At 54.6% G+C, this 15981-nt stretch overlaps 1 protein-coding gene across 1 annotated transcript; it reads right to left on the bottom strand.

Annotated features, from left to right (window-relative positions):
- Nucleotides 1–96: 96 nt before the first annotated feature.
- LOC103707226 lies at nucleotides 97–14794 on the bottom strand. The gene is made up of 2 exons (XM_039132884.1): nucleotides 14208–14794; nucleotides 97–313 (listed from the first exon to the last, which is right to left on the bottom strand). The coding sequence occupies exon 1, from the start codon at nucleotides 14719–14721 to the stop codon at nucleotides 14209–14211; it is 513 nt and encodes a 170-aa protein (XP_038988812.1). The 5' UTR covers nucleotides 14722–14794; the 3' UTR covers nucleotides 97–313; nucleotide 14208.
- Between the last annotated feature and the right edge of the window lie 1187 nt (nucleotides 14795–15981).

Here is a 15981-nt window from a genome sequence, read left to right as displayed (position 1 = left end):
AGATAAAGTTTATGGATGGTCTGCTTAGCCTTATGCAGTTGTAAATATTGGTGAAATAAACATTCAGTCTCATGTTTTGTATTTCTGGTTTGGTTCTATGACTCTTGAGTGTTGTCATTACTCTTTTTTCCTTGATGATAATGTATTTCCACCTACATAACCTTGAAGATGACAAGCCTGGGAAAAGTACTTAATCAAGTGTTTATACATATCTGGTTCTTTATGTAACTGCGTAACTGTCTACCTTCCATGAGTTGCTAGAATAAGCAGTAAATACAGCATTTTGTCTAAGTTTTATATTTTTGAGTCCCACCTGCATGCAAGAACATGCTTGCAAATGTTAGTTCCCTTGATTATTCGGCACTAATACAAATGGACAGGATATGAAAGAACAAATTTTTTTGGTAACTGCATGGTCCTTGTTAGCAGTTATTTTATGAGTAACAATTTCAGATGCTGGCCACAGTTAAAAGGTTACTAGGTTTAACTGTCATATTATCGATAGTCTTATCTTGAGTTTGTAGCATTCCCGAGTGTACATTGTTTTTTAGGATTCATTTGATTGGGGTGATTTATAAGTATTATTTATCTGAAAAAAAAAGATTGCAGAGAAAAATAAATTTTACTATATTTTATTGGTGGAAAAATTACTCAGCAAAATGACCTCGGAAAAAATACCATATTTAGTTGGAGATATTTTTAGTATATTTAAGTAAATAAATATATTAATTATTGATAAATTCTATGTTAGATTTATTGATAATTTTAATTATTTACTAAGAATTAGTATCTACTAATAAATATATTGAAATATTTATAACATATCAATATAATATATATTAATATAATTAATTTAATATTAAGATAATTAATTTAATATTAATATAATATAAGTGAGGGTATTTATGTAGGAAATGATAATTTCAGATCTAAAGTCTGAAACTAAAACCACCTTTTAGAGGTATTTATTTTACTGTTTCTATCCATCATTTATTTTACCATCTCTTTCATTTATTTTTTATACTAAATATGATAATCTGATATAGAATTTATTTTCGCATGCCATATTACCTAGATATGTTTCCGTACCACAAATACAAGAGACTTAATCCACAAAACCACCGTCCTCGTAATCAAAAGTGTACACAAACCATACTACACCCACCTACCAAACAATATTAACGACTAAACCATATACTAAGCCCTAAAATAATACACTAGTTCACAAAAACATAACAGAAGAATCGGTTGATATTTCATGCCAAAACAAACAGAAGGCATGTTAGCAAAACAGTTCAAGAACGGCAAATTATCAAAAATTAGAGACTAAAACACACAAGAGCTTCCCAAGCCCAAGCAGTTTTCAACTGACAACAGAGAACTACTAAATGCAGCAGCAATCCAAAATTTTTGCATGGATGCCTTCCTCAATATCAAATTTTACATAAATACCCTCTCAAAATTAATATTTATACATATACCTTTATAAAATACTTGTTCTTTTATTCTATTTTTTTTATTCTTATTTTTGCATATATACCTGTTACGGGGGAACTTAGCCACCATGCCCCACGTGACCGGCACGCGCGCCCAGGAAGACTACGGCAGCCCCTTGATCCAGCAATCCGACCCCGAGTCGGACATCTTCAGCTCCGCAGCCCGACCCCGAGTCGGCTGCCCCTTGATCCAGCAATCCGACCCCGAGTCGGACATCTTCGGCTCCGCAGCCCGACCCCAAGTCGGCTGCCCCTTGATCCAGCAATCCGACCCCGAGTCGGACATCTTCGTCTCCGCAGCCCGACCCCGAGTCGGACATCTCCCGACAACGACAGGCTATTTCCCAGAGGCACGCCGCGGCCCTCTGCTCCACTACTCCCTGCAACGGTCGTATCCGGCGCTGCTCCACGATCCCCTGTAACAGCCGTACAAAGCGGAGCTCCACTACGCCCTGTCATGGCCGTACCCAGCGCTGCCCCACGACGCCCTGTAACGGCCATGTCAGTGGCAGCTCCATCGTGCTACACGATGACCAACCCCCCAAAAGGGCCCCTCAGCCTGGTATATATGCGGCTGGGGGGAGAAGGGGGAGGGTAAGCAAGAACTTCCAGAGCATTCTCTTACTTGCTACTATTATCTCTCCTTCTCCTCCAATCTCCTCTGACTTGATCGTCGGAGGGCCCCTACTACCCCAGTGGTGGTGCGAGACTTGCTTGCAGGTTTCCCGGTGGAAAGTGGAGCGCAATCAACACCAACCAAGGCAACTCAAATGGGACCCCGTTCACACCGCTGTGCCAATCGTTCTCGGTTTGGACCACCAGCAACAGTTGGCGCTAGAAGGAGGGCACCGAATCTCAGAGCGATCGTAATGGCACGGCGAGGTGGTCGTGGAGCTTCCAATGCCTCCGGTCGCGGGGCCTCTCGTGCCTCCGGCCGGGAGGCCGCTGCGTCTCCAACACATTCTCAGCAACACTCCACCGTTCCACCCCCCATTCAGATGGTCGAAGCCGCTCAGTTCGACCAGTTAGCCCAGCAGGTTCGCACCCTCGCGGAGGCAGTGCAGAACCTGCAGGGTGTGATGTCTCGGGCGCCGCAGCGGGCCCAGGAGCCGCTGCTCCCTGAGCGCTCGCCTGTCCTCCTCAACCCGCGCTCCTTCCTCTCCCATGGGGAGGAGCGCCGGCGCGAGGAAGATTCTCGAGCACGGTCCATTCTGCCGGGACCTTCCCATCGGAGCTGCGCGGGGTACGAGAGGCGGGCCCGGGCGCGTTCCCAGACCCCCCAGTCCTCAAGGAACCCGCGCTCCAGTCGGTCCCCCTCTCGGTGCTCCTTGTCTCCCACCCATCGGTCGCGCTCCCTGGACCGGCGGGTGGACGATCTCCACCGACAACTCCAGGTCCTGAAGGGCCACTCCAAAGATCCCTTCGCCGACTTGGAGATCTCCTCCCAGCCGGCGCTTGCCTCGAGGATCCTGCGGACCCCGAATCCGCCGGGGTTTATAATGCCGGCGATCGAGCCCTATGACGGGGCGACGGACCCGCGGGATCACGTCGAGAGTTTCAGGACCCTTATGCTCCTCCACGGAGCATCAGATCCTCTCCTCTGCAAGGCCTTCCCGGCGACCCTCCGTGGCCCGGCAAGGGCGTGGTTCGCCGGCTTGGAGGCTAACTCAATCCAGTCCTTCGACCAGTTTACTCGCCTCTTCATCACCCATTTCGCCGTCAGTAGCCGGCGGCGACTGGTCTCCGACTCCCTCTTTGATGTCCGGCAAAACGAGGGAGAAAGCTTGCGGGATTATCTTACCCGCTTCAACAAGGCTACGCTGGAAGTCCGGAACCTGAGCCAGGAAGTGGCTCTTTCAGCCCTGAAGCGTGGCTTCCGAAAGGGCAGACTCACCTTCTCCCTGGACAAACGCCTGCCGCGGAGCTTCCCGGAGCTGTTGTCCCGGGCGAACCAGTATGCGGACGCCGAGGAGGCGTCCGCCCACCGGAGCAAGGAGGCCGCCGAGATCCTTCCAAAGCTCGGGAAGAAAAGGCGAAAAGAAGCACGCCAGAGGAGGAGCCCGACGCCTCAACGTCGGCGCAGAAGCCTGTCGCCGGCGAGGAACCACGGCGCCCTACGCCCTCGTTCTCCGCCCCGACGTTTCAACCGGTACACTCCTCTCCTGACTCCCCGGGCCCAGATCCTCATGGAAATCAAGGGGCGGGAGGACCTCCCGGTCCCGAGACAGATGAAGAAGATTCCTGGGAGGAGGCCCTCTCGGGCGTACTGTGAGTACCACCGTGACCACGGCCACGACACCGAAGACTGCTTCCAGCTTCGGGACGAGATCGAGGCTCTCATCCGCCGAGGGCGTCTCGGTCGATATGTGAACGACCGACGTCCCCCCACAGACCCGCGTCCGGCCGATCCGGCCCCTCAGGAGCCTCGGGAGCAGAATCGACCCGTCGCGGGCGTGATCCACACTATCACTGGGGGCTGCTCACGGCCCGAGAGGAACGCAGGGGGCTCGACTGAAGCGTTAGGGGCAGCCGTCGCAAAGAGGCAGAGGGTCGGTAATGTAATCACTTTTTGTGATGAAGATGTAAAGGGGGTTCAGACCCCCCACGATGACGCCATGGTGATCTCCCTCACTATGGCAAACTATGATGTAAGGCGTGTTCTTGTGGATAGTGGAACTCAGCTGATATTTTGTTTTACGAGGCCTTCCAAAAGATGAGCTTGTCCAGACAATTGTTGCACAAAACATCCACCCCCCTCATAGGATTCACTGGTGACGCTATCTCGGCCGAAGGTGTCGTTGAGCTGCCTGTGACTGCGGGCGTTGCACCCGCAGAAGCCACGGTGCGGCTCGGGTTCTTGGTCGTCCGTGTTCCCTCGGCCTACAACGCTATCCTCGGACGACCCGGACTGAACGCCCTTCGCGCGGTGGTCTCTACGTACCACTTGCTCATGCGGTTCCCCACGGCGGCCGGGATTGGAGAGGTCCGAGGTGACCAACCGACCGCAAGGCAATGTTTCCTAGCAACTCTCAAAGGGAAGAAGCCCGTAGAAGCCTTAAGCGTCGAGTCCCTCGACGCCAGAGACGAGGTGGCCTTGCGGCACGGGGAGCCGGCCGAGGGTGTGATCGAAGTTCCCCTCGAGGAAGGTCGCCCGGACAGGACGATCCGGGTCGGTGCCAATCTCGACCTGGGAGCTCGGGCCCGGTTGGTGGAATTCCTCCGAGCCAATGTCGATGTGTTTGCCTGGTCGGCGGCCGATGTACCTGGGATCGACCCGGAGGTCATTTCTCACGCCCTCAACGTCGACCCGACCCACCGACCGGTAAAACAGAAGAAGAGACACTGTGCCCCGGATCGGATCCGAGTGGTCGACCAGGAGGTAGACAAACTCTTGGAGGCAGGATTCATAAGGGAGGTCAGCTACCCCGAATGGCTGGCAAATGTCGTACTTGTCCGGAAGGCGAGCGGAAAGTGGAGGATGTGCGTCGACTACACCGACCTGAACAAGGCATGCCCCAAGGATAGCTTTCCGCTTCCGCGGATAGACCAACTGGTCGACGCGACTTCCGGATATCAGCTGCTGTCTTTCATGGACGCCTTCTCCGGCTACAACCAGATAATGATGGCTCCACAGGACGAGGAGAAAACTGCCTTTATAACAGACCGGGGGCTGTACTGTTATAAGGTAATGCCTTTCGGTCTGAAGAATGCTGGCGCCACTTACCAGCGCCTCGTCAACAAAATCTTCAAAGAGCAAATCGGCCGGAACATGGAGGTGTACGTGGACGATATGCTGGTGAAGAGCCGCCATGCAGACCAGCACATCGCGGATCTGGAGGAGACTTTCGCCACCTTACGGAAGTTTCACATGAAGCTGAACCCAGCGAAGTGCGCCTTTGGCGCTTCGGCCGGGAGGTTCCTCGGTTTCATTGTAAACCAGCGGGGGATCGAAGCCAACCCGGACAAAATCAAGGCCATCCAAGATATGTCCCCTCCGACCAAAGTGAAGGAGGTTCAGGAGCTCGCTGGGAGGGTCGCCGCGCTCGGACGATTTGTGGCAAAATCGGCCGAACGCTGCCAACCTTTCTTCAAGGTGTTGAAACGCCCGAAAGACTTCCTCTGGACGGCCGAATGTCAAGCAGCATTCGACCAGCTCAAGGAATACTTGGCGTCTCCTCCCCTGCTGTCCAAGCCGCAAGAAGGGGAGATGCTCTACCTCTATCTGGCGGTCTCCCCAACCGCAGTCAGTGCGGTACTGGTTCGGGAAGAGGCAAAGCTCCAGAAGCCTGTGTACTACATCAGTCGGGTCCTACGGGATGCCGAGACGCGGTACACGAAGGCTGAAAAGATCGCCTTCGCGCTGCTGACCGCGACCAGGAGGCTTCGCCCCTATTTCCAGGCCCATTCTGTCACCCTCTTGACCGATCAACCGCTGCGGCAGATCCTCAGCAATCCAGAGAATGCGGGACGGCTGGTGAAGTGGGCAGCAGAACTTGGTGAGTTCGACATCCGCTACCAGCCCCGACCCGCCATCAAGGCCCAGGCGCTCGCGGATTTCCTCGCCGAGTGCACGGTGCAGGAGGCGGAACTTAGGTCGCCGGAAACACCCAGCCTCGACCTCCCGATTTGGACGCTTCACATCGATGGATCGTCGAACCCCGAAGGTGGAGGGGCCGGGCTGGTCCTTACCAGTCCAGATGGAGTGATAGCCGAGTATGCCTTGAGGTTCGGATTTCCAGTGACCAACAACGAGGCGGAGTACGAGGCCCTAGTCACGGGACTCAAACTCACCAAGGAGCTCGGCATCCGGCGCCTGAAGGTCTTCACCGACTCCCAGCTGGTGGTCGGGCAGGTCCGTGGGGAGTTCGAAGCCCGGAACCCGACCATGCAGAATTACGTCCGGAAGGTGCAAGCACTCATTCCCGACCTCGGCAGTGTCGACATCCAGCAGGTCCCAAGAAGTGAAAATGCCAGGGCCGACAGGTTGTCCCGCTTAGTGAGCGCAGACGCGCACAACTTGTCGAGGGCGATCTACCTGGAGACCCTGGATGCCCCGAGCATCGGCGAGGCTGGAGCGGTGATGGCGATTGATCCGGAGCCGTCTTGGATGGACCCGCTTGTCGCCTACCTCGCCGAAGGAATCCTCCCTGAAGACGAAGATCAAGCTCGGCGACTTGTTATGAAGTCCGCCCACTACGTACTCTATGAAGGGAGGCTGTATCGGACCTCGTTCACCGCCCCCCTCTTAAAGTGCCTCCGCCCCTCGGAAGCGACCTACGTCCTCGGCGAAGTCCACGAAGGCGTTTGCGGATCACACTTGGGGGCTAGGTCCTTGGCGCACAAGATCATGAGGCAAGGCTATTATTGGCCTACCTTGTTGGAGGACTCAAAGGATCATGTACGGAAATGCGACGCCTGCCAGCGCCACGCCAACGTCCAGAGAGTCCCTTCTGTCCCCTTGGCACCAATCACTGCACCCTGGCCCTTCGCCCAGTGGGGAATGGATATCCTCGGACCATTCCCCGTCGCTTCAGCTCAGCGGAAATTTTTGATTGTTGCAATCGACTACTTCACCAAGTGGGTGGAGGCAGAGCCGCTGGCCACTATCACGGAGGCGCAAGTCCGGAAGTTCGTGAAGAAGAACATCATTGTCCGATTTGGGGTACCTCGGGTCCTCATCTCGGATAATGGCCGACAGTTCGACAACAAGCATTTCCGTGACTTCTGCGAGGACTTCGGGATCGAGCATCGGTTCACATCTGTGTCGCATCCCCAAACCAACGGCGAGGCCGAGGTCACAAATCGGACAATCCTCCAAGGAATCAAAGCGCGAATCGGTCGGACGGGGCAAGCTTGGGTCGAAGAACTCGAGAATGTCCTTTGGGCGTATCGGACCACGCATCGGACCCCTACCGGGGAGATGCCTTTCAGCCTAACCTATGGCACGGAAGCCGTTATCCCCGTGGAGCTCGGACTCCCCTCACCTCGGGTGGCCGCGCACCGACCCGAGGCCAATTCGGAGCAACTCCGAGGGAACCTGGATCTCTTGGAAGAAGCGAGAGAAATGGCGCAGGTTCGGATGGCGATGTATCAGCGGAGGGTGGCCCGATATTACAACTCCAAGGTCCGACCGAAGCTTTTCAGAATCGGAGACCTGGTGCTAAGGCGAGCTAAAGCATCTCAACCTGCGGAAGGTGGGAAGCTAGCGCCAAATTGGGAAGGCCCGTATAGGGTTCGCTGGGTAAACCGACCTGGCTCCTACCAGTTGGAGGCCCTAGATGGTCGAGAAATTCCAAGGAGCTGGAATTCCGCTAACCTGCGGATGTATTACCAGTAGAACGACAATGCCAGAAAGACAGTTCAAAAATGTATAACACTTTTCATTTCAATAATTTCTGGTTACAATGGCGTGCTCGTGTGATTACAAGGAATTCCCAGAGGGGAATTAGGGTGTAAAGAAAGTAAAGAAGAGGTGGAGACTCCGACGAGCTGAAGATCTGGGATCTCGAAACCTCCATCCGAAGCGGCTGCAATCCCGCCGGAAGTGGGTGCTTCCAACCGGAGGCACCATCGGCGTCTCACGAAGAAGACGAAGAGCCGGCGCGGATGAAGAAGAAGTGGACGAAGGAGAAGTCCACACTGCTCCTACCCAGAGGCGCCATCCACGCCTCACGAAAAAGACGAGGAGCCGCCGCAGACGAAGCTCCCGCTGCCTCCAGGGGAACGCCACCTCCAAGGGATATTCCGGTCCTCCCCAGTGTTAGGAGAGAGAAGGAATACAAGGGAGAAGAGCATATGGAGGCGCGGTCCCGGATCAAGCGCCTGGTGCGGAGCTCAATCGGGAGGCCGAACTTCAAGGAGGGGAGACGTGATCCCGGATGAAACGCCTAGAGCGGAGTTCCGCCGGGGAGAACCTCCTTGTTGATCCCAGATGAAACGGCTAGTTGGCGGAAGTCGCGAAGGGCGCGCCTCCCGTTCCTTCGATAGGGGTCTCTCAACCATGCGCCGGAGAGGAGGCCCACGATCCATGGCAACCTGAACAGCTCCGGCTTGGCAGGCTCCATCGCACCTGCACCTATATTTATAGCCAAACTGCGGCCCCCCGGTCGTTCCGCTGCGGGTGGCTCCAATAAATGCGGGCGCATTGAATCCGGAGCCGATCCGGCTCTCGAGGCGTATCTTCCCGCGATTTCCTAAGCGTTATTCTCCTTAATCGCATTCTTTGTGCAGGACACTCCGGGTGGCCTGTACCCCTAGGTCCACATATCTCCGCTCGCGCCCAGGCCGCATCCGCCTCGAAGAACGCGCGTATCGCGGCCGCTTAACTGACACTCCTCGCAAGCAGCAACTGGCGATCCGATTTTCCAGGTAACCCCTCAATTAGCATTTAATGCCCATCTGGTGTTCCCCAGGCGACGCTTGGAGAGGAGGAGAAACACGATCGCAGCTGGCCACGGAGAAATCCCGTCGGGCGGCAAGCGACAGGCGCACGACCAGCGAACGGAATTTCCCGAGGCTCGGCCCTCGGATGCCAGGCTAACCCGATGATCATCCCGGGAGCAGACTAGCCTGAAGCCCCAACCGGTCGCCTCGGCTTGCGCCAGCCTTGGCCGACCAATGAGCGGAATTTTCCGAGGCTCGGCCCTCGGATGCCAGGCTAACCCGATGATCATCCCGGGAGCAGACTAGCCTGAAGCCCCGACCGGTCGCCTCGGCTTGCGCCAGCCTTGGCCGACTAACGAGTGGAATTTCCCGAGGCTCGGCCCTCGGATGCCAGGCTAACCCGATGATCATCCCGGGAGCAGACTAGCCTGAAGCCCCGACCGGTCGCCTCGGCTTGCGCCAGCCTTGGCCGACCAACGAGCGGAATTTCCCGAGGCTCGGCCCTCGGATGCCAGGCTAACCCGATGATCATCCCGGGAGCAGACTAGCCTGAAGCCCCGACCGGTCGCCTCGGCTTGCGCCAGCCTTGGCCGACCAACGAGCGGAATTTTCCGAGGCTCGGCTCTCGGATGCCAGGCTAACCCGATGGTCATCCCGGGAGCAGACTAGCCTGAAGCCCCGACCGGTCGCCTCGGCTTGCGCCAGCCTTGGCCGACCAACGAGCGGAATTTTCCGAGGCTCGGCCCTCGGATGCCAGGCTAACCCGATGGTCATCCCGGGAGCAGACTAGCCTGAAGCCCCGATCGGTCGCCTCGGCTTGCGCCAGCCTTGGCCGACCAACGAGCGGAATCTCCCGAGGCACGGCCCTCGGATGCCAGGCTAACCCGATGATCGTCCCGGGAGCAGACTAGCCTGAAGCCCCGACCGGTCGCCTCGGCTTGCGCCAGCCTTGGCCGACCAACGAGCGGAACCCTCGGATGCCTGGCTTAGCGCCAGAAGAATTTCAAGAGTCGGGAGTCAGCGAGACGCTACCAAGAGTTAAAAAGAAGAAGGACGAAAGTGAAATGAAGAAACTCTATTTGCATTAACTTTCATTGTTTCAGGGCCGAGACCCATACAACTTGGCAAAACGCCAACACACAAAGAAAAGAACGAAAATACAGAAGGTCAGCTTGGAGGAACCCCCGGGTCGGGAACGCCGGCCACGTCCGCAGGGGGTAGGGAGACGGTTGGAGAAGCAGCAGGCAATGGCGCCGGAGGGGAGTCGAGAAGGGAGATCCCACTCAGGTCAATTTCGGGGTACTTAGCCGACACCCTTGCCAGGCCTTCCTCGAAGCCTAAGACAAAGGAGTCGGACCCCGCGTCCGACATGTCACGGACGAACTCGTCAGACTGACGATAGGCCTGTACCGCCTCCGACATATCACGGGTGAACTCGGCGGACTGACGATAAGCCTGTACCGCCTGACGCCCGATCTCCGCACTCTTCTCGGCCAGCGCCGCCTCTGCCCGCTCCATAATCTGAGCCTTCGCCTCCAAGACCTTCGCCACAATCCGGTCGTCCGCCTCGGAGGAGATCCTCAGCAGATCAGCCTGAGCCTCCTTGTGCTTCGCCTCGGCAGCAATGCGAGCAGCCTCAGCCTCCTCCAGGCGCGACTGAAGCTCCTGGTCGCTCGCGCGGGACTTCTCCAAGGCCGACTCCAATTCGCCCAGCTTGGCTTCAAGAGACCGGGTTCGGTTGCGGGCGTTGTCGGCTGACCGCTGGGCCTTCTCCCACCTCTCCCGGTAGTCGGCAGCCTTCCGGGACTGCTTCTCGGCCCGCTCCTCCGCCTTCTTGATCTCGCCCTCGAGACCCGAGGCAACCTTGAGTTGCTCCTGAGCCTCCAACAGTTGCTTCTCGAGGGTGACGAAGCCGAGTGCCCGCTCTTCGGCCACCTGGAGCCTCATCTCGAGGTCCCTGGTCGTCCTCCCCGCCGCAGCCTGACCTCCCTCCTCTACTGCCTTCAGTTGGCTCTCGGCCCTCGCCAGAAGCCTCGCCTGTTCCTCGTAGCACTCCTCCAGGCGGATCATGTACTGGGCGAGCTAAGAGATAGGAAAAACGAGGGCGTCAGGCGGGGATCAACAGAGCCTATAAATGATGAAAGCGACCAAAAGAACACTCACCGACATGAGACAGACGCAGCTGGCAGCCCCAACGTCAGGGACCCTCATCTCCCGGACCTGCCTGCGGTCCTTCTCCAGCAGTACCGTCTCGATGAGGCTTCGGGCGCCGGCGAAAGTGAAGGCCGACCCCGACTTCTCCCCGGAGTCGGACGGTGGTTCCGCAGCCTTACCCTTACCCATCGCTTGGGGAAGAGTCATGCTGACCATGCTCGGGGCGGGGACCGCCCCTGGAATTGACAGGGTCCCGCTCGGCCGGGGCCTCGGCGCGTCCCTCCTCGTATCATCCGGAGCCGACCGAGTCAAAGGCTGGGCTGGGGACCGATCACGTCCGACCCATCCATCTCGGCCGCGCCCGGGTGATGCCTCCGGAGAAACGGTAGTCTCGGCATCGAAGGGCTGATACAGCGTCAACTCCCGGTCCGCGCCCGCGGCGTCCCCCTGATCGGTGGGTCCGGACCCGTCTGTCGGCGTCGGAGTCGCCTGCCGGCGGGACTTCTTCGCCGGTGGGGCCCCGCTCGGAGGAGCTCGTTTCTTCCTCCGGACTGCTTCCAGTAGGGACGTCCTACCAACAGCCGTTGCCTTGTCCGACCGCATGACGTCGTCGATCTCTGCAAAAAGGACGAGGTGGTCGGAGGTTGAGAAACTGAAGGAAAGAACGAGACGAAAGAGGAGAAAAGAGCTAAAAAAGAAATGGTGGCGGGCTCACGGTCAGTGGGGACCGAGCTCAGACCAACGTTCACCAAGGTATCCTCGGAAATAAGGCAAGCCACCGAGGGGAGCCGGCCCTCGGCAACCAACCCCTTCAAGACGGCGACGCCATCGGATTCCTCCCTCGACAACCTCGATAGGCCAATCGGGGACTTCATCGGCGTCTCCCAGGTTGCCCTGATTCCCCAAGAGGGATCTACGTCAATGAAAAAGAAACGCTCCTTCCAGCCGTGAATGGAGGAAGGAGCCTCCTTGACGAGGCCGCACCCTCGCCGCGCCGCAAAGCACCACCACCCTTTGTCCTGGGGGTGGCCGCTCAGGCCGTAGCATTCCCAAAAGACATTCAGGGTGGCGGGAACCTCGTGCATGCGGCAGAGAACCTGGAAGGCCGTCAGGGCGCGCCATGAGTTCGGCACCAGTTGCGTCGGCGCCACTCTTAAACCCCGAAGCACCTGCACAACTAAGTCCGAGGGGGGAAAGCGAAACCCAGCCTGAAGAATGCCTTCATTGATGGCGACCTTCCCTGGAGGAGGATGGGACATCCTCTCCTCAGGCCCCGGGAGCGTAACATTGCAGGCCTCGGGAAGGTGGTATCGAGCCACGAACCTATCTAGGTCTTCAGCGACCAGCTCCGTCTTAATGCGGTCTGCTCTCACTTCGCCCATCCCTAATGGCCAGTGAATCTACGGTCAGGACGGGGTCAAGAAGGGGGAAAGGACCGGAACGACTGGAGTACCCTAATACAAAAGGAGAAAGTATGGAGAGCCTTAAATTGAAGAATGGGGCAACTCACCGGAAGAAAAGGAAGAACGGCTCCGAGAGCGTCAAAGGAGGAGCAAGCCAACAGTCCGACGGCAATGGCGGCAGCGCAAAGGAGAAACTCGAAGATGTCTGTAAAGAGAAAGGCGGACGGAGGAGGGCCCCCGGTTAAATAGGCGGAAAGGTGGGTGACGCCTCGGTGACGCCAGAGGACGTCTGGCTGCCGAAGGGTCGCTCGCGCCCCAAAGGCGAATCGACGCCATTAAGGAGGGATGTCCGCCGAAATCCTCAGACTGCCAGGTCAGCAAACAACCGCCGTACGCCATAAAGAAGGCGGGGAGCTCGAAGCGCGCGCGCCTCTCCGAGGGATGGCGGCAATCTCGAAGCATCACTCCCTTCACCCGTTCCCCTTCTGGTTTCAGGCTCGGAAGTGGGGGGCTACTGTTACGGGGGAACTTAGCCACCATGCCCCACGTGACCGGCACGCGCGCCCAGGAAGACTACGGCAGCCCCTTGATCCAGCAATCCGACCCCGAGTCGGACATCTTCAGCTCCGCAGCCCGACCCCGAGTCGGCTGCCCCTTGATCCAGCAATCCGACCCCGAGTCGGACATCTTCGGCTCCGCAGCCCGACCCCGAGTCGGCTGCCCCTTGATCCAGCAATCCGATCCCGAGTCGGACATCTTCGTCTCCGCAGCCCGACCCCGAGTCGGACATCTCTCGACAACGACAGGCTATTTCCCAGAGGCACGCCGCGGCCCTCTGCTCCACTACTCCCTGCAACGGTCGTATCCGGCGCTGCTCCACGATCCCCTGTAACAGCCGTACAAAGCGGAGCTCCACTACGCCCTGTCATGGCCGTACCCAGCGCTGCCCCACGACGCCCTGTAACGGCCATGTCAGTGGCAGCTCCATCGTGCTACACGATGACCAACCCCCCAAAAGGGCCCCCCAGCCTGGTATATATGCGGCTGGGGGGAGAAGGGGGAGGGTAAGCAAGAACTTCCAGAGCATTCTCTTACTTGCTACTATTATCTCTCCTTCTCCTCCAATCTCCTCTGACTTGATCGTCGGAGGGCCCCCACTACCCCAGTGGTGGTGCGAGGCTTGCTTGCAGGTTTCCCGGTGGAAAGTGGAGCGCAATCAACACCAACCAAGGCAACTCAAACGGGACCCCGTTCACACCGCTGTGCCAATCGTTCTCGGTTTGGACCACCAGCAACAATACCCATAACATCTAACGCTATTAAAAAATTAATGATTTTAAATTAAAATAACTAAAGTATTCTTAATAGATAGATGTGAAAAAAAAAATATTTATAAGACGATCGCAAAAAGAGAAAAAATTAATTTAAAATTTTTATTTTATTTTTAAATAAAATAAATATGGTTTTTATTAATGGTGTGAGAATATTGTGCAAAATCTGTGCTTTATAGGGTATGGAAATAAATATAAGTTCTAAAAAGATATTTATGCAAATTTAAACTTTGAGAAGGGTATTCACGCAAAAAAAAAAAAAAAATCCTTTAAATTATTAATTAGAGGAATTCTTCCATTCCGCTCGAGAACCTAAAGATGGATTTGATCGAACTAAAAGAGAGAAATATAAAAAGGGTCATCTCCATTTCCATTTCCATTGCTAGTAGATACGCATATATAGTTAAACATAAGAGGAATTAAAAGGGTTTCTGTTCTACCTTAAAGAAGATTTGATCGATCAAAAGCGGAAGAGGAAGCGCCGTCGCAGTCGAAGCCGCAGCCGCACTGGGGGCTCTCGTAGAAGTTGTCGACGGAGAAGTCGGCGGAGGCGATGCCGACGGAGAACTCGAGCTGGTCGCCGTGGCGGGTGACCTCGATGATGTTGATCCAGAACAGGAGGACCTTGACGCTGACGCCGCGGAGGTCGGAGAGGCGGCCGGCGGAGATCCGGCCGGAGACGGTGGCCTGGTAGCGCAGCTGGTAGGAGCCCTCCAGGGAGAAGCTGCAGGTGCCGTTGAAGTAGGCGGAGAACTCGCCGGTGTCCGGGTCGAGGTCGTACCCCAGGCAGCCCTTGGGGAGCAGCCCGATGGGAAAGTTATACGACTCGAGCACCTCGTAGGCGCTCGGCTTCGTATCATCGGAGAAGATGATGGGCAGGGGTGAGCTTACCGCGGAGGAAGCGATGCAGAGGAGGAGGACGACGAGGAGGAGGAGAGACCCCATCATCCCCATGGTTTCTTTCTTCCTCTTGCTCTAGATTTCCTCCTATTTCTACACGCTCTCCGCTTGTTTGTTTGTTTCTGTGGTTTTATCCACAGAAAGAACCAGAAGACCACGTGTTAGGAAGCTGCAAGGGTAGGTAGGGGAAAGATTGAAGCTTAGGGAGGTATTTTCTAGACTAGACGACCTAAATTGCGTTACCAAACCACTACGTTGCACCGGTGGCATGCCACGTGGTATGGGATGATTAGTTGATTCGGAGGGATAGGGGCGTGTGGTATGCCACGTTGGGGTGGAACATATTTGGTAAATGGTTTTCCTTCAATTAATATTTCGGTTACGGGTGCAGCGGTGGATCGGCACGGCGGAATCGTGGAGCAGGTGCATGGTGCCGCTTCTTTCTTCTTCTTCTTCTTCTTCTTCTTTTTCTTTTTTTCTTTTTTTTTTTCGTCATCTCCATCATACAACAGCTGCTTACACTATTTTAACTTGGATACAACCTACAAAATTTAGAGACGAAGCAATAGAGGGGTACCCTCTAAATGTTGACATCCGTCCCCAAAAGAAGAGTATCAGACATTTCTAGCACAGTGGTGATAATGCTTCAGTAAAACCTTCTTGTACTCTTTTTCTTTTTTGGGTATAGGTTGTTCCATGTCCATGTTGGGATAGTGTTATACCCACTCTTTATGCCCATCTCACCATTTTAAATTATAGCCCTAAATTTTATATTATTATCTATATATCAATATTATGATATAATAATTAATAATACACTATTATATTGTATATAATATCTTATTATGTTTCGGTGTTTTTGTCATATAAAGTGTACTAGAAAGGGATAAGAGTAGTTTTTCTCATTCCCAAAAAAACTAGAAAATTTTATTTTAATTTATTATTTATTCTGTAAAAATTAACGATCAAATGAATTTGATACAAACATCTACCGTTGCTATATCACCTACTTTAGTTAATCTTGTACTTATTTTTTTATACTCTTACCAAATGCTAACTAAAGAATACTAGAATCGGGCATCACCATTATTAGTCCAGACAAAACACAAGCTCATTTCGTGACATTTGTTCTCCAATTTTATTAGATGTGTTCGTACCCGAGTAATATCAATCGGCCGCTAAAAAAAAACAAAAATGAAAAAAAAGGGAAAAAAAAAGGCGTAAGCTCGTCCACAAAAATAGTTGGCTCTTTTTTTTTTCTTTTTTTTTGCTGAAAGAAAATAGTTTGCTTTCTATCCACGCCCACGGTACCGC

The sequence above is a fragment of the Phoenix dactylifera genome, chromosome 13, assembly GCF_009389715.1.
Source record: "Phoenix dactylifera cultivar Barhee BC4 chromosome 13, palm_55x_up_171113_PBpolish2nd_filt_p, whole genome shotgun sequence".
Lineage (NCBI taxonomy): Eukaryota > Viridiplantae > Streptophyta > Magnoliopsida > Arecales > Arecaceae > Phoenix > Phoenix dactylifera.
This window is presented reverse-complemented; position numbering and strand designations above follow the sequence as displayed.